Raw genomic sequence first — 18,580 nt, 5'->3', positions numbered from 1 at the left:
AATAGATAAAAAGAAACTTAATGTATTTATTTAAATGTATTGACATTTAAGTTTGTTTGATTTTATTAACACTTAACATATTGAATGTTATTATTTGTAAGTATTGAAGGTTTTTTAAGTCTTTTGGTTTTGGAGAAATTTTAGCTTGTTGAGTTGAGATTATTACTTATATCTTTACAGGGTGGTTTTATTTATTGGGAGATATGTTTCTTAGTCATAGATTTTTATTTATGTTACATTTCAAATGGTACTAATTTGTGTAGTGGGTTTTGTTAAATGTAGGATATCGATTGGATTGTTTTATATTTTTTGTGGGCTTGGACAAATGGTTTTTGTTTTTTAAGAGTTTTTGATTTAGAATTTGAAGAGTATTTGGCATTTGGAAGAAATAAAATCGGGGGTTTTTTGGATACGGTCGAGCTGTATTTTTAATGTTAGCAAGGACTAGTTTTGGTACGTTATTTTGATTTTTTTGTTTGCTTACGGGGAGGGTCTCCTGTTAGATGTGGAAGCCTGAGACTGGCACAAGGACTTGTTGTCTAATGCTTGATGAGTCTGTTTTATGGGGAGGAGGTGTTATTTTAAGTTTTATAAAATACACTGAGAATTAGTTAAAATCATGGAAGAAACATTATGGTAATTAAAGGGCGCTACGTTTAAAGAGCTATAAATCTTTTTAAATAGCTGCTTGACGTAAGGCGAGCTTAATCTCCTTTTTCTGCCCGGGCAGAAAAAGCATCGGGCACGTCCGCATCAATGGCACCACCTCTGCCCACTGCTCCTGCTCCACCCGACCAAAAGCAAGAGCAAAAGTTGGTCGGGCTTTAAGAACTTGCAATAACTTTGAAGCAAAAGAAATCACGTTTGTCTCCCGCGCTTTTTCCTTTCGGGTGCCACACTCACCTCTGCGGACACGCGCCGAGCTCTCGCTGCAGGAACCCGTCAGGCCTCGGTGGCTGTGAGTTCACGCTCCTCTCCCCGGGGAATTGAAAGAATTGCTGAGGAATCGCAGAAATGTTTTCTGGAGCCTTTCCCCTTCGGTGCCCCTGTGCTGTGTGGGACGAGGGCAGAGGAGCCTCGGGCTGGAAAGGGGCAGGAGAAAGGCAAAGGGACCCCCCGGTGTCCCCAGGGCACCGTGGGGAACACAACGGACACCGCGCGGGCACGGGGAGGTGAGGAGTGACAGTCTGGGCCAAAATCCCAGCTCACCCCAGGGAAATAAGTGAGGGACATTTTGGAGGGGAAAGCTGAGGTCACGAGTTCACCCAGCCCGGCCACGTTGTGTTTGCGCAAAGCGGCACCAGAGGTGAAGGTCAATCCTGAGCCAACCCTGCTCAACCTCTAAGTCCCAGAATAAATTCTACAAGCTGTCCACTGAGGGACTAAAAATACACAAAAGAGAACCAAGAGCAAACCAGAAGGTTCCTGGCAATCCCGTTGCAGTGATGTCACAGCCTTTTTGACAGAGCTGTAAGATTTTTATTTCAATGCTGCGTTTCTCTGCTGGGATCATTCACTCCGTGGGCTGTGGGGATTTTTTGGGTTTGAACTCCCTCACGGTGGCCCTGACACTGCTCAAGAGCTGGAGGAAGAGCAGAGCCAGCGCTCCTGGCAGGGGCAGGGAGTTTTCCCCCACAGCAGATCCAGCAGCTGCCCTCCAGCCCGGCCAGGAGGGATCTGCTTTGGCTCCTGGCTGCTCCAGGTGACATTCCAACAGCCTCATCTCCCATCCAGCCCGGCCAGGAGGGATCTGCTTTGGCTCCTGGCTGCTCCAGGTGACATTCCAGCAGCCTCATCTCCCATCCAGCCCGGCCAGGAGGGATCTGCTTTGGCTCCTGGCTGCTCCAGGTGACATTCCAGCAGCCTCATCTCCCATCCAGCCCGGCCAGGAGGGATCTGCTTTGGCTCCTGGCTGCTCCAGGTGACATTCCAGCAGCCTCATCTCCCATCCAGCCCGGCCAGGAGGGATCTGCTTTGGCTCCTGGCTGCTCCAGGTGACATTCCAGCAGCCTCATCTCCCATCCAGCCCGGCCAGGAGGGATCTGCTTTGGCTCCTGGCTGCTCCAATGACATTCCAGCAGCCTCATCTCCCATCCAGCCCGGCCAGGAGGGATCTGCTTTGGCTCCTGGCTGCTCCAATGATATTCCAGCAGCCTCATCTCCCATCCAGCCCGGCCAGGAGGGATCTGCTTTGGCTCCTGGCTGCTCCAATGACATTCCAGCAGCCTCATCTCCCATCCAGCCCGGCCAGGAGGGATCTGCTTTGGGCTCCTGCAGGGACAGAACATGTTCAGCTGCTCCAGGTGACATTCCAGCAGCCTCATCTCCCATCCCTGCTCCTGCCCCTCCTGCTCTCAGCTCCCTCCCCACCCGGAGCTTAGGCTCCAGTTGATGTTTTAAAGCAGGACAAGGCGGTGGCTGGATGCGCTCCCGGCCTGTGCTGAGGCAGAACATCTCTCCTGCAGAAGCTCAGCTCCTTTCAGAGCCTCGGCATGTCCTTTTTCCTCAGGAAAGGGATGCACATCCCTGCCTGCAGCACACCTCCAGTGGGACCCACCTGTGAGAGTTTTCCATCCCTTCTGCACCTCCAGCTGGCTCCCTGGAAATCTCCGAACATCATCGCACTCGAACCTCTGATTTCAAGGCATCTCCGAGGCTCTTGCTTGGCATTTAGTACCCGTGAAGGAAGATTGCCTTGGCTGAAATGCTGCTGGTGAATGATGGCCTCAGGCTGGAAAAGAGGGAGGAGATTTGGGGTGGCTGGAACATACCTGGCAGCTGTGTGGGAGCTCGGGGAGGTCGGCAACAGGGATTGCTGTCAGAGTCCCTCTGCAAACGGCCCGTGCCTCCATTCCCAGGTAATGCCAGCCGTTCCCTGGGGTCCCTGTGGGCTGTCGGTGGCGTCTGTCCGGGCTGAAGCATCTCTGCGTGCCTGTGGGGAGCAGCCCCTGGCCGAGGAGCCGCGGGCAGCCCTTCAGCCGTGTCCGTGCCAGCGCTGTCCCGTGCGCCGGTGCCCGTGCCGGGACGTGCGTTCGGCACGCTGCGAGCCACGGGCAGGGCACGGCAGCTCCCGCCCTGCAGAGCCAAGGACAGGAGGTGCTCTCTGCCCTTCGGGGGCTCCGGCGCCTCCAGCCCCGCACCGGGCACAGCCGGAGCGGGAGCAGCGGCCCCGGCGGAGCGGCTGCTCCCGGCCGCGGCGCCGCAGCCCCGCTCGTCCGGCGGGGCTCCCCCGGGGATGCGGACACGGGTCGGGGGAGGCGGGCGCTGCTGCTCGCAGGGGAGCGCGGTGGCCACAGGGCTACCGGGGCGGGGGGGCTCGGCATCCCGCGGGGGCTGCGGGGCGGCTCCGTGTCCGCCCGCGGGGCCGGAGGCGGCGCTGCGGGAGCGGCGGTGCCGATGGGGTCCCGGCCCCGACGCAGCCCCGGCTCCCCGCGGCCACAGCGAGAACGGGACCCGAGCCCCGGCGGGACCCGAGCCCCGGGCCGGCCGCAGCTGGAGCGGCGGCGCCCGTCCCGGAGCGGCTCCTCCCGGCCGCGGCGCTGCCGGTCCGGATCCCAGCCCCGATCCCGCCTCGATCCGCCGGCCCCGGCACCCCCTCCCTGTCCGCCGAGGAAGGAGCGGCTCTGGCCGGCTCCCCCAGCAGACACCGGCGGGCCCAGGACCCAAATCCCGATCCCGATCTCAGCTGAGCGCCTCGGACGCCGCGCAGGCCGGGAGCTGCCCCGATCCGATCCCCGCACGGAGCTCCGAGCGCCGGTCCCGCCGCAGTCCGCCCGAGCATCCACACAGAACACGGGGCGGGCGCGGAGCCGCCGCCATTTACGGGCGAGGGGCGGGGCCGGGGGCGGGGCCAGCACAGGTGCGCGCACAGGTGCGCGGGGCCCCAGCGCGCCTGCGCGGGGCGGGGCCGCGGCTATTTAAACCGCGGGGCGAGCGCGGCGGAGCCATTTGGTGCTGGGCGCTCGGAGCGGGAGGTTGCGACCGGTCGGGCTCCATATCTCTGTTTCTTTTGCTTTTCTTGCGCGTTTCTTTTCTTTTGTATTTCTTTTTCTCTATACCTCTCCTATCTACCCTCCTTTCCTCCCCTCCCCCACCCCCTACACCCTCCCCCCCCCAAACCCCCCCCCTCCCTCTCCCCCCTAGCCCTCCCCTCCCTCCCTCCCGGGCGGGCCCCCCTACACCCCTTTCCTTGTCCTCCCTCTCTATTCCGCTACTCACCCCTACACTACCCTGTCCCTCCATCCTGTCCCTGTTCCTTCCCTCCCCAGCCGGGCTCCCCCTGCTCCCCCCCACGCGCTCCCGGTTCCTCCTGCCGCCTTTCCGTGATACCTTTCCCCCTCCACACATTCCGCCTCCTTCCCCAAAGCTGCCTTCAATCTTTCTTTTCCTTCACCCGGCCCTCCCCCCAGGCCCCTCCCCACCTGCCCTTCACACCCCGACCTCTCCCCACCGGCCCCCTGTCCTCGTCCCCTTCCCCTCGACTGCCGCTCTGCTCCCCTGTTCTCGTTCCCCATTCCCCTTTTCCCTCTTTCCTCGCAGCCGCGGGGCTCGGGGCGCCGCAGAATAAAGCCCAGAGGGCCGGAGCCGGCGCCCCCCGCCCTCGCTGGGGTCCCCACACGGGGCCGGAGCCGCTCTGCGGGTCCCCCCATTGCAGTCTAATACACGGCCCGACACTGCCGGGGTGCGGCTTTCCCGACATCACACTGGGGGTCGGGCTGGGGGTCGGGAGGGGGTCCTGGGGGGAGGGGGGGGGGGTTAGGAAGGGCCCCCTCCGGAGGAGGGGGTCCCGGGGGGGGGGGGGGCCAGGGTGGGCCCCCTCCGGAGGAGGGGGTCCGGGGGAGGGGGGCGGGGTGGAGGGGGGGCCTTCCCCCCTCCAGCCCCGCCCCCTCTCCGGGACCCCCTTCTCCGGACCGGGACCCGGGGGGAGGAGTGGGCGGGGGGGGTGGGAGGGGTTGGGGGGGTGGGGGGTGGGAGGGGGGGGGCGTGGGAGGAGGGGTGGGGGGGGGTGGGGGGGTGGGGGGGTGGGGTGGGAGGGAGGGGGGTGGGTGGGAGGGAGGGGGGTGGGTGGGGTGGGGGGGGGAGCAGAGGGGGTCACGTCACTCTGCGCCGTGAACAGAAATAAAAAAACACACGACCGTCTGTCCCCTCCCGCCGCCCCACCCCCCCCCACCCCCCCCCACCCCCCCCCCCCACCCCTCCCACCCCACCCCCCCACCCACCCCCCCCCACCCCACCCCCCCACCCCCCCTCCCCACCCACCCATTCCCACCCCCCTCCCACCCTGCCCCCCCCCCCCGGACCCCCTCCTCCGGAGGGGGCCCTTCCTAACCCCCCCACCCCCCTCCCCCCAGGACCCCCTCCCGACCCCCAGCCCGACCCCCAGTGTGATGTCGGGAAAGCCGCACCCCGGCAGTGTCGGGCCGTGTATTAGACTGCAATGGGGGGACCCGCAGAGCGGCTCCGGCCCCGTGTGGGGACCCCAGCGAGGGCGGGGGGCGCCGGCTCCGGCCCTCTGGGCTTTATTCTGCGGCGCCCCGAGCCCCGCGGCTGCGAGGAAAGAGGGAAAAGGGGAACGGGGAACGAGAACAGGGGAGCAGAGCGGGGCATGCGGGAAGGTGGGGAGGGAGGTCGGGCTGCGGAGGAAAGCGGGCGGGGAAGGGAAAGGCCGGCAGGGGGAAAGAGGGACGGGACAGAGGAGGGAAGAGAGAGGGAATGGAACGGAGCAGCGGGGCAGGGACAGGTGAGGGACGAGTGGGGGGGTCGCGTTTGGGGGAGGAGGGAGAGTGGGTTTAGGGGAGAAAAAACAGAAATATGGAGAGAAGGAAGGAAGGGTAGATGGTGGGACGGGAGGGGAGGCCGAAATGGGGCGAGAAGGAAAAGGAGGAAGACAAAGAAGGGGAATAGGAGCAGAAGGAAGGAAGAGTAGAAGGGGGCACAAAAGGGGAGCGAAAGCAGTCGGCTTTGGGGAGGAGAGGAAAACGGGGCAAAGGCAGGGAAAGAAGGGGAATGGGAGCAGGAGGAAGGAAGAGTAAAGGGGGGGAAGGAGAGAAGGGCGAAGCTGCGGAGCCCGCACAGAACCCACCACCCTCACTGCGCTCCGAGTGAGCAAATGGCGGCTGCAGCGATTCCCGGCACTTAAATAACCTCGGCCCCACCCCACGCAGGTGCCCCGCGGTCCCGCGCACCTGAGCCAGCGCCGGCCCCGCCCCTGAGGCTCCGGCCCGGCCCCGCCCCTGAGGCTCCGGCCCGCCCGGGATGGAGGCGGGGCCATCGCTCCCGGCCCGCCGGGATGGGCCCGGGGCTGCCGCTTCGGCTCCCGGCGGTGCCGCCTCTGCCCCGGCGGGCGGGTCGGGGTCTCTCTCGGGCCGGAGCACCGGGGCGGCGCCGGGGCCGAGCCGGCGGCGGCGGCGATTTCCCGGGGCTGACCGAGACCGGCCGGGGCGCGGGGACCCCCGTGCCGCCCCAGCACCCCCAAACCCCGCCGCTCCCCGCCGTGCCAGGGAATTTTCTTTTTCCCGGTGCAGGCCGAGACATTTCTGTGAGAAAACTCAAAAGTCAGGGGTACGGGGTCTGAGGGGAGAGAAGAGATTCTGGTATAAATCCAAAACGCGTTGTGAAAAGCAACATGGAACAGCTCATTTGCTCTCCCAGCCCGGTTTCTGTGTGACCGTCTGTGATTCCAGCTGCTCCGCTGGCACTGGCAGCCTGCGGGGCTCTAAGGACTTGCCAGGTGCCCAGCACGACAGAAAAGAACGGGAGAACTCCCCGGCTCTGGCAGCGGAGCCTCTCGGCAGTGTCCCGAAAGCCCCGCAGTGCCAGCATCTCTGCATGGAAGCTGAGGGGCTCCAGCGCAGCCCCTCTGCAGCGTTCCTCTGGAGCTGGCACTGCCCAGCGCCCCTGACCAGGGTTTGGGGTCCCTGCACAGCCCCCGGCGCAGCCCCCTGGCTTCTTCCAGCTCCCTTCAGCCAGGATGATTTTCTCGGGGGTAGGAGCACCCAAAGCCAGCGGAACTGGCCTCAGCCACTTTCCGTGGGATCTCTCCTCTTCCTTCCTCACCAAATTCCCACTGTCAAAACCCAGCTTGAGGCACAGATCCCCATCCCCTCAATCTCTCCAAGGAATTGGGCTCGGATTTCCCAATCCAGCAGGGCAGAAATGCTCTTGTCCTTACCGTGCATCCTAATTGCAGTAATGGCTTAAGAAATAATTGAAAGAAATTAAAGGAATGAAGAGAAATTAAATAAGAGCTGCCAGCTCCAACTAAGGGATGCTCAAACCCCTTACCAACAATTCGCTTTAATTAACCGACTCAAACAAAGTAATTAACACCACATTGATACAGTAGGATTCTTTTTAATCGAGTTATAGATAAATATTGCAGAATGTAAAAACCTTTGTAAATCCAGAAACTCTTTCAAGAGATAGACAGGGCACAGCTGCAGAGAGTCTTGGGGAGTTCAGGGGAAAAACCCCAAAGTTTTCAGTGTTTAGCATCTCCCACCCTGTCGTCACTGACAGCAAACACGGCTTCAGCCTCGGGAAAACACGGAGAGTCAGGGATTTTACAGATCCTGGTCTCACCTCAGCCTCTCAGCAGGTACAGTCTGCAGGGAGAGGGAAGACAAAGGGTCAGAATGGACAGCCTACTTCCAGAAAATCATCACCATTCATAAAGCACTAAGCAGAGCTGTAAGAACTTCCCCAAAGGTTCATTTCCCTGCGGACTGAGGGCTCTCAGTTGAAGCACGGGCTGGACCTGCCACGGACAGACTCCAGGAAGCCCAGAAGTAAAAGCCACTGGGCCAATTCCAGAAAACATTCCAAAATCAGGCTCCTAGGATGTGACCATCTCCTCTCTCACCTGGAGGTGGAAGCACAAGGAATGATCTTCCCTCCTGTGGGTTTTCTGGGATCTGCAGTGAACCGCAGGGGGAAGAAAACAAAGCCTGAATATTTCGTACGACTGGAACAGAAAAGTGGGGAAAAGGGAGGCAGGGGCACTGCTGGGGTGATAACTGGGATCCAGCCTCTCCACACCAATGGAAGCAGAGACTGAGTGACAGAGCCTTTGGGACCACTTTGCTGGGATTCATAGGAAAACGGGTGAGTTTTATTTTGGCAATAAAGCCAAGCTGCTTCTCACCTCATCAGCCGGGTACAGCAGCAGCACCCGCAGGAACCTGGCCAGGTGGCTCTGCCTGGCAGAGGGCTCCCCACTTCCTGGGAATTGTGTGCTACAGGGCTGTGCCACTGGCCATTAAAACAGTTCCCACCTGGCCCTTCACAAAGGCAAGGTGCTTTTTCCATACAGCAAATGGTTTTTGAATTAAGAAGGTAACACTATACTCAACTGGAGAAGAAAAAAGTGAGAGCTGTAAAATTTTCCCACGCCAGGCAAAAAAGAAAGCCAAATCAAACCAAAACGAAAAGTAGCATAACAATGAAAAAAACCCCAAAACATATCAAGCATATTTCAAGAGAGTTTAAACCTGAATGAAGTGATTTACTTAGAGGCTTGAAAATCTGCCATGCTGCAAAAATCTAATTGCTGCAATAAAAGCCTTTTCTTACATCACATTTTAGCCCTGAATTTGCAAAAACCCCCGCCAAACTAACAATTCACCACATACAGTTCTTGAGTCATTCCTGTCCTTGAGCACGAGTCAAGCTAAAGTTATGGAGACAAGAAAAACATAAGTGACTCAATGCTGCTCCTTTGGAAATTACAGAATCAGAGGGAGGGTTTTCCTTAGCTTAGGAAAAATGCACAGCCAGTTCAGCAGATACTGAATAGCAGGGAAGTCAGGAGATACGTGCTTTGCTGTCAGAGACAAACATATAAATAAATATTTACATTAAGCCAGAGGTCTACAGATGGTCTGATCAGAAGTCTTGATGCAGAAAACCAGCCCTGGGGTATCCTCTTAAGGGACACAGGAGGAACTCCTTGGCTGGGACACAGCCTCGCTCAGCGCTGCTCCCATGGCTCTCGGCTCTTTGCCAGTGCTTGCAGTGTCCCCGGAGATCCCAGAGGATGGCAGGGCCAAGGCTCCCGTTCGCTCCTCCGGCACTCAGCGAGTGTTTCCTGCCACGCCCCCTGTGCAGAGCAGCCACGCGCGGCTCGCCGGTGCTCAGCCCTGCCTCCAGGGCTTTGAATGGCACATCCACCTGCAAAAGAGGCAGGGAGAGCTTCTGGCTCACACGCGGGATTTGGCAACACAAAGAGCACGCGTGGGTGTCAGAAAGGGCTCAAATCCCATCTCACACCACCGAGAGGGGGAATGGAACGGAGCAGCGGGGCAGGGACAGGACAGGACAGGAAGGAGCCGGGTTTGGGGGGGACACGGAAACGGGGGAAAGAGAGGTAACTGAACACGGGCAGGAGCATGGAGCGGGAGAGAGAGGGACAGGAGGGGATCCTCCCGGCGCCCCGGCTCAGCCCCGGCCGGGCTGCTGCGCTCGGCAGAGCTCGGCTCCGTTCGGCTGGACTCGGCTCCTCGGCCATCTTCGGCTACTTTCGGCCACGCTCGGCTATTTCCGGCCGCATTCGCCTCCATTCGCCTCTTCGGCAAAGCTCGGCTCGCCTCGGCTGAACTCGGCAAAGCTCGGCTCCGCTCGCCTCCTCGGCCCCTTTCGGCCGCTTTCGCCCACGCTCGCCTAGTCCCGCCCGCTCCCGCCTCCATTCGCCCATTCCCACAGCTCGGCTCCCTCCGCCCGGCCCCGGCTCCCTCCGGCTCACACATTTCCTCAGGGCACCTCAGCACAGGTTGCCCACAGAAGCTGTGGCTGCCCCCGGATCCCTGGAAGTGTCCAAGGCCAGGCTGGACAGGGCTTAGAGCACCCTGGCATGGTGGGAGGTGTCCCTGCCCATGGCAGGGGGTGGAACGGGATGAGCTTTAAAAAAAGGTGCCTTCCCATCCAAACCCTTCTGGGATTCCACGAATCTGTGAACAGCTCCCGGCAGAAGGGCTAGATTTCCATTGTGGTTCGAAAATGCTGCTGCAAGAACACGAAGAGAGATTTCAAATACTGTTAAAGTGGCACAACCACATCAAAAATTACGTCTGGGGGTAAAGTGGCAACTCTGCAATTCCAACCTCTGATACCAAGGACACATGGAGGGCTGAATCCTGGAGGTCCTTACATGACAGGATTTCTAGAGTTATCCATCCCCAGTTTGCTGCTTAGTGTTAGAAAATGTGGAATTCTGTTCTTAAGGGGTTACCACATACCATCAACGTGAGAGACGGGGATGCTGATGTTTGATCAGAGTCCTGGAGCAGCCTGGAGCACGCTGGCTTCCCGAACCAGGTCTGCTGCCTTGTCCGTGTAGGGGTAGGGCTTTGTCCTCAGCTGTTGAGGCGCGGCATGCGCTCCTCGCCGCGGCACCCCGAGCGGTGCCAGGCTGGGCGGTGAGGGAAGAGAACGGGCGGCCGCTTTCCCCCGCAAGCTCTGCAGTTTCAGTTCGTGGCGCGCAGGGACAGACGAAGGCGACACGGGACTTGGGGGGGAACGAGATGGTTTTATTCCATGAGCCCCAAGACCCCGGCGGGCGGGGGGGCAAAGGTTTTATACAGAACTCAGGAGGACGGGTGTAGGAACAGCAACCAATGAGGGAATAGCAGGGGAGGAGTTTAGGGCAGAACTAACATCTGGAAGCTGAGGAGGGGGCTAGAATGAATGACAGGGAAGGTTCTAGGGAAAGGGGCAGGGAAAGGGGGGTTGGGGGGGGGAAACAGATATTAAACAAATATCAAATGAAAGAAAAACACACCACCGCATCTCCCTCTTTTTCTTTACAAAAAGAAGGAGAATTTTGTGGTTTAAGCAAATTAATAAAACATGCAAATAATATAAAATCATATGATAACATTGTAAATTACTTAAAGGACATGAAAGACACATTATTGCATTTATAGGGCAGGAAGAGTAGTAACAGCCTAAATTAGACACAAGACTGCACAAAACTTGCTGTTTTGCTGCTCTGAGTAACAATCTAAAATAATGTAAATAATGTAAATAATTGAAATAGAATGAAATAATTGACAGAAATTAAATTAAAAAATTTAATTAGAATGATTAAAATTACAACTATCTAATTTGAATAAAATAATTAAATGGAATTATTGGAATTAAATATAATAAAAGATCAACTAAATATAACTAATAAATTTTTTAAATTTCGCAGCAATGCAGCAAGCCTGAAGCGATATAGTAGCTGAGTGATTCCTGTAGCAATAATGGTTAAACACAGCCTTTAAGTTAAAAAATATTAGAAAAGACTGAATTAATTATAATTATAACAAAACAACTTAATATAAAATCAAATTGTAACATTATCTATTATTAAAAAAACATAAATTGAAAGACATTAGAAAACGATAAACTAATTGTGATTACAACATATGAAACATATAAAAACTTTATCTGGAATATATAAAATTGTCCTAAATGAGAGTCCAAATTAAGGGTACAAAGCACAGCAGGATTTGTGACTTCATCTGATTTAGAATTTGCTGCGTCGCGGCGTTTGTGATGTTCAGCTTCTTAAATTTTTAAAGCAGAGTCAGCGGATAACGGCGCTTGTTTTAAAGCAGAGTCAGCGGATAGCGATGTGGTTTGTTCAATTTGAATGTCCGTTTGAGAGGTGGGCATAATATCTTGAGTATTAATTAACTGGGATGATATTTCTTTCTATAAAATATAACTCAACAAACAGATTATTCAAAAATAATCAAAAGCAAAAAGAGGAATTTGTGGTTAAATAAAAAGGAATATTGGGTAGGGTACATTAAGGAATAGGATAGGGGAATCAGACAATCACTTAATTAGTGATTGCCATGATTAACAGGGGGTATTGGTAAGGGGTGGACCGGGGCGCCGCCATTTCAGGGGGAAGACAAAATGACGGATCCTCAGTCCCGGGTTTCGGCTCCATTTCCTCGGAAGAAGATCCCTCCCGACCTTCCCCCCGGAGGACGAGCCCGAAGAAGGACGGGGGAATATCCAACCCCGCCTCCCCCAACAGGGACTAGCCTCGTGCAGGGACGGTGCAGGGCTATTGGGAGAGAAATGGGACTGGCGGGAAGCCAGGGGCGGAAAAGAAGGGTCAAGGCGGGAAAGCGGGTCCCGAGCGGCGTGGCCAGCGCCATCTTGGGAGGGGTGCCAGATACACTGCACTTGGCCTGAGCAGTGTCCGGCAGGGCACTTGGGGTGGCTCGGCCACAGCAATCCCCAAGGGAGGATAGGAAAGGGTTTTAGGAAAGTCCGAGGGGATGGGGGCATAGGGAGCTTCACAGAAGCAAAAAGGGGAAATTTATAGGAGGGGGGGGGCCGCCCGACGCAGCTGGATGTCGGCGCAATGCGTGGGTGTAAAGGGCCCCTTTTAACAACGCTCCTATAGCTAACGTGTCGTCTTCTTAGCTGATCCCTACTGGTGTCTTTTCTACCCCCTCCGTCCAGCCCAGAATGGGGAGGGGAGGATAGAGAAGACAACTTTTTCGAGGAGAAGAAAAAGCGATCTAATCTAGGTCCCCACAGAAGACTAGGCGAAGGATAGCACTCAGTGCTAGCTTCTCCCAGAAAAAGAAAACCCACCCGCTTGCCAGGGACATGCACGGCTACAGCCCCAGTCTGGGCGCAGACGGGGGTTAAAACGCGAGAAAAAAAAAGGTGGCAGACTCAGCCGTCCGTCGGGGCGACCCCCACCCCGTGTAGCCCACCTTACCTTGCAGGCTCGGACGGAGATGGCTTGAATCTTCTCCTCGACTCGATGGAAAAGTCGCGCTGAAAACTGGGGATGTTCCTTCTCTTTCGGTTTGGCCCTTCCGGAAGCCTGGGTGTTCCCGTTAAACCAAGACTCGTCCCCGAAGCCTTGGTTTCGGCCACTATCAGCCTCCGGTGGTCTCGCTGCAGATGCTGACCGAGGAATGAACCTCTTCTCGGTCAGCCCCTCTTCAGGCTCCCCCGAGCCGCTGCCAAAACCGCCCTCTGTGTTCTCGGGTAAGTCTGCCCGCCAAAAAGCTCTGCAGCCCGGCTGCCCGTGCAGCGCGGCTGCTCCCGGGCGGGAAGATGGCGAGAACAAAGAGGTCCCGGAGCCTCAATCTTTTTCGCTCGGCGCTCAGCTCCTCTTAGCATCCGGCAGAGCTTTTACGGCCGTAGATGTTCCTCTTCCCTCCTTCTTCTTCTGTGAGGCGGGCGCCCCCACAAATTTGCCCGTTTTTTTTTACAAGACGAAGGAGGGAACCATCCTCTGCTACCATATGTTGAGGCGCGGCATGCGCTCCTCGCCGCGGCACCCCGAGCGGTGCCAGGCTGGGCGGTGAGGGAAGAGAACGGGCGGCCGCTTTCCCCCGCAAGCTCTGCAGTTTCAGTTCGTGGCGCGCAGGGACAGACGAAGGCGACACGGGACTTGGGGGGGAACGAGATGGTTTTATTCCATGAGCCCCAAGACCCCGGCGGGCGGGGGGGCAAAGGTTTTATACAGAACTCAGGAGGACGGGTGTAGGAACAGCAACCAATGAGGGAATAGCAGGGGAGGAGTTTAGGGCAGAACTAACATCTGGAAGCTGAGGAGGGGGCTAGAATGAATGACAGGGAAGGTTCTAGGGAAAGGGGCAGGGAAAGGGGGGTTGGGGGGGGGAAACAGATATTAAACAAATATCAAATGAAAGAAAAACACACCACCGCACTCAGCCTCAGCAGGATCTGTCAGCAAAGGAGGAGAGAAAAGTAGAGTGCACCGGCTCCCAAGTGTGGGGGAACCATGTGCTGCTAAGGAAGACCACGTGCTGAAAGTGGTTGGAAGCCGGGCGGGTTTTGGGAGGACAAATTCCATATTACTTCTGCAGGATTCTGTCTACAGTTCCTGCTCTACAAACCAAATACATCAAACGACAACAACAAACAAACAAACAAAAAAACCCCACATTAAATCAACAACAACAAAATAATCACTCCTACCTCAATAACCCCATACTGCCCCAAACCATTCCAAGGAGGGCGGCAGGAGGGGCTGGCAAAGGCAGGGCCCCGCCGGGCCCCCCTCGCCGCTGCCATCCTTCTCCAGCGCCGCCGCTGAGCCGCCTTCAGCCCAAAACCCACCCAAAAATACCCCAGAATCGTCCTAAATGCCCCCAAAAAACCCACCCAAAGCTACCCAAACCCTCCTAAAAATATCCAAAAAACTCACCATAAAATGCCCCAAAACCAGCCCAAAACCCTCCCAAAAATACCCCAAAAAATCCACCCAAAAATATCCTAAAACCCACCAAAGAATACCCCAAAGCCCTCCCGAGAATACCCGAAAACCCTGCCCATAAACACCCTGAAACCCCGAATTAACCACTCTGAACCCCAAAATATCCCTGAGCTCCTCATACCCCAAATTTTCCTCCCCAACCCCCAAATTCCCCCCGACCCCCAAAATTCACTTCTGGGTCTCGTCCTCGGGGGCCGGCGGCTGCCGGGGCCCCCCCAGGCCCGCGGGCGGCGCCCCCAAACCCGGGGGGAGTTCGGGGTCCGAGTCGGGGTCGTCCTCATGAGCCACCAGCCTGGGGACCCAAAAACCGGGGGGAACCCCGAATCGGGGGGGGACCCAAAATTGGAGGGGGTTCTGGGGGGTTCTGGAAGGATTTTGGGGCATCCCAGGAGGACTTTTGGGGTCTCAGGGGGTTTTGGGGGTCCCAGGAGGAATTTCAGGGGTCCTAAAGGGAAATTTGGAGGTCCCAGGGGGAGTTTTGGGGTCCCAAAGAGAATTTTGGGCGTCCCAGGGAGGGCTTTGGAGTCCTGGGGAGAAGTTTGGAGGTTTCAGGGGGTTTTTGGGAGGAATTTTGGGGGTCCTGGGGGGGGGGTTGGGGTCCTGAAGGGAATTTTTGGGTTCCCGAGGCTGTTTTTGGCGGTCCCGGGGCTGTTTTTGGGGGATCCCGCCGGGTATTTTTGGGGGTGCCGGGAGTGTTCTTGGGGTCCCCCCTCACCAGTCCATGGCCGGCTCCACTCCCCGGTTCCCGGTCAGCGCCAGCGCCTTCGCCCTGCGGGAACGGGGGGCTCCCGGTTATTTTTGGGGGGTCCCAGAGGGTTCTGAGGGGTCCCGGGGGGTTTTTTGGGGGTCTCGGTGGAGTTTTGGGGGTCCCGGGGGCTCCGGGGCCTGTCCGTGTGTCCCGCCCCCTCCAATCCCATTCCCGGTGCCGGGTCCCCTCCGGCTGCTCCCGCCCGCCCTCCCCCGCTGTCCCCCCGGTGCCGCCGCCCTCAGCGCGCCGGGCCCCGAATCCCACCTCCAGCAGCGCCTCCAGAGCCCGCCCGAGCCCGGTCCCACCGCCCGCCGCCATCACGGCGGCGCCGGGCTCGCGACACGTGGGGGACGGCGGCCGGCGAGGGACAGAAAGGCACAAAGCGTTCCGGTACGGACGGCGGCCGGAACGGGACAGAAAGCCTCCCTCGCCGCTGCCATCCTAATCCGGCGCCGCCGCGGAGCCGCCTCCAGCCCTCCCCTCACTCACAGACACCGCCCCGCTCGCCGCTCGCTGCCGCCCCTCGCCCCGTCTCGGTGATTTTGCCGGGCGCTAGCTGGGGGGCCGCAGTACCGCCCTGTGTCCACAAGGCGGCAGCACTTTTCAAGCGAGTCCGCGCCAAGCCACTCCCAAGAGGGTGGTCGGGCTGCAGTACCGCCCTGTGTCCACAAGGCGGCAGCACGTTTCAAGCGAGTCCGCGCCAAGCCACTCCCAAGAGGGCGGTCGGGCTGCAGTACCGCCCTGTGTCCACAAGGCGGCAGCACTTTTCAAGTGAGTCCGCGCCAAGCCACTCCCAAGAGGGCGGTCGGGCTGCAGTACCGCCCTGTGTCCACAAGGCGGCAGCACTTTTCAAGCGAGTCTGCGCCAAGCCACTCCTAAGAGGGCAGCTGCAGGCGGCGGGGCCGCAGTACTGCCCTGTGTCCACAAGGCGGCAGCACTTTTCAAGCGAGTCCGCACCAAGCCACTCCCAAGATGGCGGCCGCGGGCGGCGGGCTGCAGTACCGCTCTATGCCCACACGGCGGCAGCACCGCGCCGTCCCCGCCGGCACGGCCTCGGCAGCGAACGCCCCAAAGTGTCCGCGCGGGAAAGAACGGAACAAAAAGCCTGCCTGCGACCCGATAGGAACCGAAAGAAAAAAGCTTTACTCTTAAGCTGCATTTCAATACGCTTTATTTTTCTATTTTTCATATTTATATTCACATTCGGATTTGTAATGGATATTGATGGAAAATTATATTTTCATAATTTCTTACATTTATTCCTATTATATTTTATTTCAGATTTTTATACGTATCCTAATGGATATCTTAATAGAAGTCAGGGGAGGGTGTGTGGCTGGGGGCGGGGCCAGGGGAGGGGGTAAGGACAGGGGTGGGGGTTAGGGGGTGGGGTCAGCATTGGGGGAGGGGGGTCAGCATTGGGGGCGTGGTTAGGGGTGGGGTCAGGGTGTGGGGGAGGGGGTGGAGGGTGGGTCAGGGAAGGGGTTAGGGTAGATGGAGGATTCAGAGTGGGGGTGTGGCTACCAGACAGACCCCTCCCCTACCCCCCCTATACATATATATATAAATATAAAAATGTCAGGCGCAGCAGTAGAAAATTTGATGCTACCAAGGAGTAAAAATTTTTATTTTTACTTTGATGCTCCCAGGGAGTAGAAATTTTTATTTTTAAAGTTGTTTTTTTTACTTCCTTGGAGCACGGTATTTTCTACTCCTGCTTTTTTATTCTAAGTACAGAAAGGGGAAAAAAGAGAGAAAGAGGAGGAGAGAGTGAGAAGAAGAGGAGAGAGTGATAAGAAGAGGAGAGACAAGAAGAAAAGGAGAGAGGAGGAAGATGAGAGAGCGAGAAAAGGAAAAAGAGAGAGGAGGAAGACGAGAGAGTGAGAAGAAAAAGAGGAGAGAGGAGGAAGTGGAGTGAGAAGAAAGGGAGAGAGATGAAGAAGAGTGTGAGAAGGAGAGGAGAGAGCAAGAAGAGGAAAGCGTGAGAGGAAGAAGAGAGTGTGAGAAGGAAAGGAGAGAGTGACAAGAGGAAGAGAGAGGAGGAAGAGGAGTAAGTGAGAGGAAGAAGAGGAGAGGGAGAAGAGGAAGAGGAGAGAGAGAGAAGAATAGGAGAGAGGAGGAAGAGCAGCGAGTGAGAAGGAGAAAGGAGGAAGAGCAGCAAGTGCGAAGAAGTGGTGGAGAGAAGAGGAAGAGGAAAGAGTGAGAAGGAAAGGAGAGAGTGAGATGAAGAAGAGAGTGTGAGAAGAAGAGGACAGTGAGAAGAGGAGAGAGTGAGAAGGAGAGAGGAGAAAGAGGAGAGAGGAGAAAGAGGAGAGAGGAGAAAGAGAGAAGAAAAGGAGAGAGAGATGAAGCGAGTGTGAGAAGAGAGGAGAGAGTGACAAGAGGAAGAGAGGAGGAAGAGGAGTAAGTGAGAGGAAGAAAAGGAGAGAGAGAAGAGGAAGATGAGAGAGAGGAGAGTGAGAAGAAGAGGAGAGAGGAGGAAGAGGAGAGAGTGAGGAGAAAAGGAGAGAGAGAGATGAAGAAGAGAGTGAGAAGACGAGGAGAGAGGAGGAAGATGAGGAGAGAGGAGGAAGACGAGGAGAGAGGAGGAAGAGGAGAAAGTGAGAAGAAGAGGAGAGAGTGAGAACAAGAAGAGGAGAGAGGAGGAAGAAGAAGAGAGGAGGAAGAGGAAAAAGTGAGAAAAGGAAAGAGGAGGAAGAAGAGCGAGTGAGAAGAAAAGGAGAGAAGAGGAAAAGGAGAGAGTGAGAAGAAAAAGAGTGTGAGAAGTGGAGAGAGTGAGGAAGAAGAAGAGAGAGGAAGAGGAGAAAGTGAGAAGAAGAGGAGAAAGTGAGAAGAAGAGGAGAAAGGAGGAAGAGGACAGTGAGAAGAAAAGGAGAGAGTGAGATGAAGAAGAGGAGAGGGTGAGAAGAATAAGAGGAGAGAGTGAGAGGAAGAAGAGGAGAGAGGAGGAAGAGGAGAGAGTGAGGAGAAAAGGAGAGAGAGATGAAGAAGAGAGTGTGAGGAGAGAGTGTGAGAAGAGAGCGTGAGAAGAGGAGAGAGTGAGAAGAAGAGGAGAGAGTGAGAAGAAGAGGAGAGAGGAAGAAGAAGAGGAGAGAGGAAGAAGAAGAGAGGAGGAAGAGGAGAAAGTGAGGAGAGAGGAGGAAGAGGAGCGAGTGAGAAGGAGAGAGTGAGATGAAGAAAAGGAGAGTGTGAGAAGAAGAGGAGAGAGTGAGATGAAGAAGAGGAGAGGGAGAGGAGAGAGTAAGAAGAAGAAAAGGAGAGAGGAGGAAGACGAGAGAATGAGAAGAAGAGGAGAGTGTGAGAAGAAGAGGAGAGTGAGAAGAAGAAGAGGAGAGAGTGAGAGGAGAGCAAGAAGAAAGAGCGAGAAAAAGAAAAGGAAGAGAAGAGAGTAAGAAGAAAACAGAGCAAGAAAAATAAGAGTCAGTGATAAAAAGAAAAACCAAAAAAGTCAGATTGGAAAGAGAAAGGCAAAAGAAAGGAGGGGTAAAGAGAAAAAGAGTGAAAGACAAAGAGAAAAGGAAGCACTTGAAATGAAAGAGAAAAGGAAATAGAGAGACAAGAAAAAGAAGAAA

At 56.3% G+C, this 18,580-nt stretch overlaps 1 protein-coding gene and 2 long non-coding RNA genes across 4 annotated transcripts; all 3 read right to left on the bottom strand.

Annotated features, from left to right (window-relative positions):
• Positions 1–903: 903 nt before the first annotated feature.
• On the bottom strand, positions 904–3,819 carry LOC146766792 (uncharacterized). The gene is made up of 3 exons (XM_085586039.1): positions 3,741–3,819; positions 2,558–3,680; positions 904–2,271 (listed from the first exon to the last, which is right to left on the bottom strand). Exons 1-2 carry the CDS (start codon positions 3,817–3,819, stop codon positions 2,671–2,673), a joined length of 1,089 nt encoding a protein of 362 aa, XP_085442165.1. The 3' UTR covers positions 904–2,271; positions 2,558–2,670.
• A 3,518-nt stretch (positions 3,820–7,337) lies between these two features.
• LOC144248626 (uncharacterized) lies at positions 7,338–10,330 on the bottom strand. Of its 2 annotated transcripts, none has more exons than XR_014957110.1 (3): positions 10,233–10,330; positions 8,855–9,999; positions 7,338–7,604 (listed from the first exon to the last, which is right to left on the bottom strand). It is a non-coding gene; the product is annotated as an uncharacterized LOC144248626 (long non-coding RNA). The 2 variants fall into 2 exon arrangements; XR_013341934.2 differs by having other exon boundaries at positions 8,855–9,168; positions 10,233–10,247.
• A 172-nt stretch (positions 10,331–10,502) lies between these two features.
• Positions 10,503–15,245, bottom strand: LOC146766791 (uncharacterized). Its single transcript, XR_014957111.1, has 2 exons — positions 14,976–15,245; positions 10,503–14,552 (listed from the first exon to the last, which is right to left on the bottom strand). It is a non-coding gene; the product is annotated as an uncharacterized LOC146766791 (long non-coding RNA).
• Positions 15,246–18,580: the final 3,335 nt, after the last annotated feature.

This window comes from Lonchura striata, chromosome 8, assembly GCF_050655825.1.
Source record: "Lonchura striata isolate lonStrDom1 chromosome 8, ASM5065582v1, whole genome shotgun sequence".
NCBI lineage: Eukaryota > Metazoa > Chordata > Aves > Passeriformes > Estrildidae > Lonchura > Lonchura striata.
Note: the sequence above shows the minus strand (reverse complement) of the source record. Positions and strands in the feature narration are given on the sequence as shown.

What these genes read in the sequence shown, in the direction of transcription:
- LOC146766792 (XM_085586039.1), bottom strand. Translation starts at nt 3,819, where the DNA reads ATGGCGGCGGCTCCGCGCCCGCCCCGTGTTCTGTGTGGATGCTCGGGC. An exon ending in GGACCGGCGCTCGGAGCTCC is followed by an intron (nt 3,681 to 3,740) that starts GTGCGGGGATCG and finishes CGCTCAGCTGAG; the next exon opens with ATCGGGATCGGGATTTGGGT.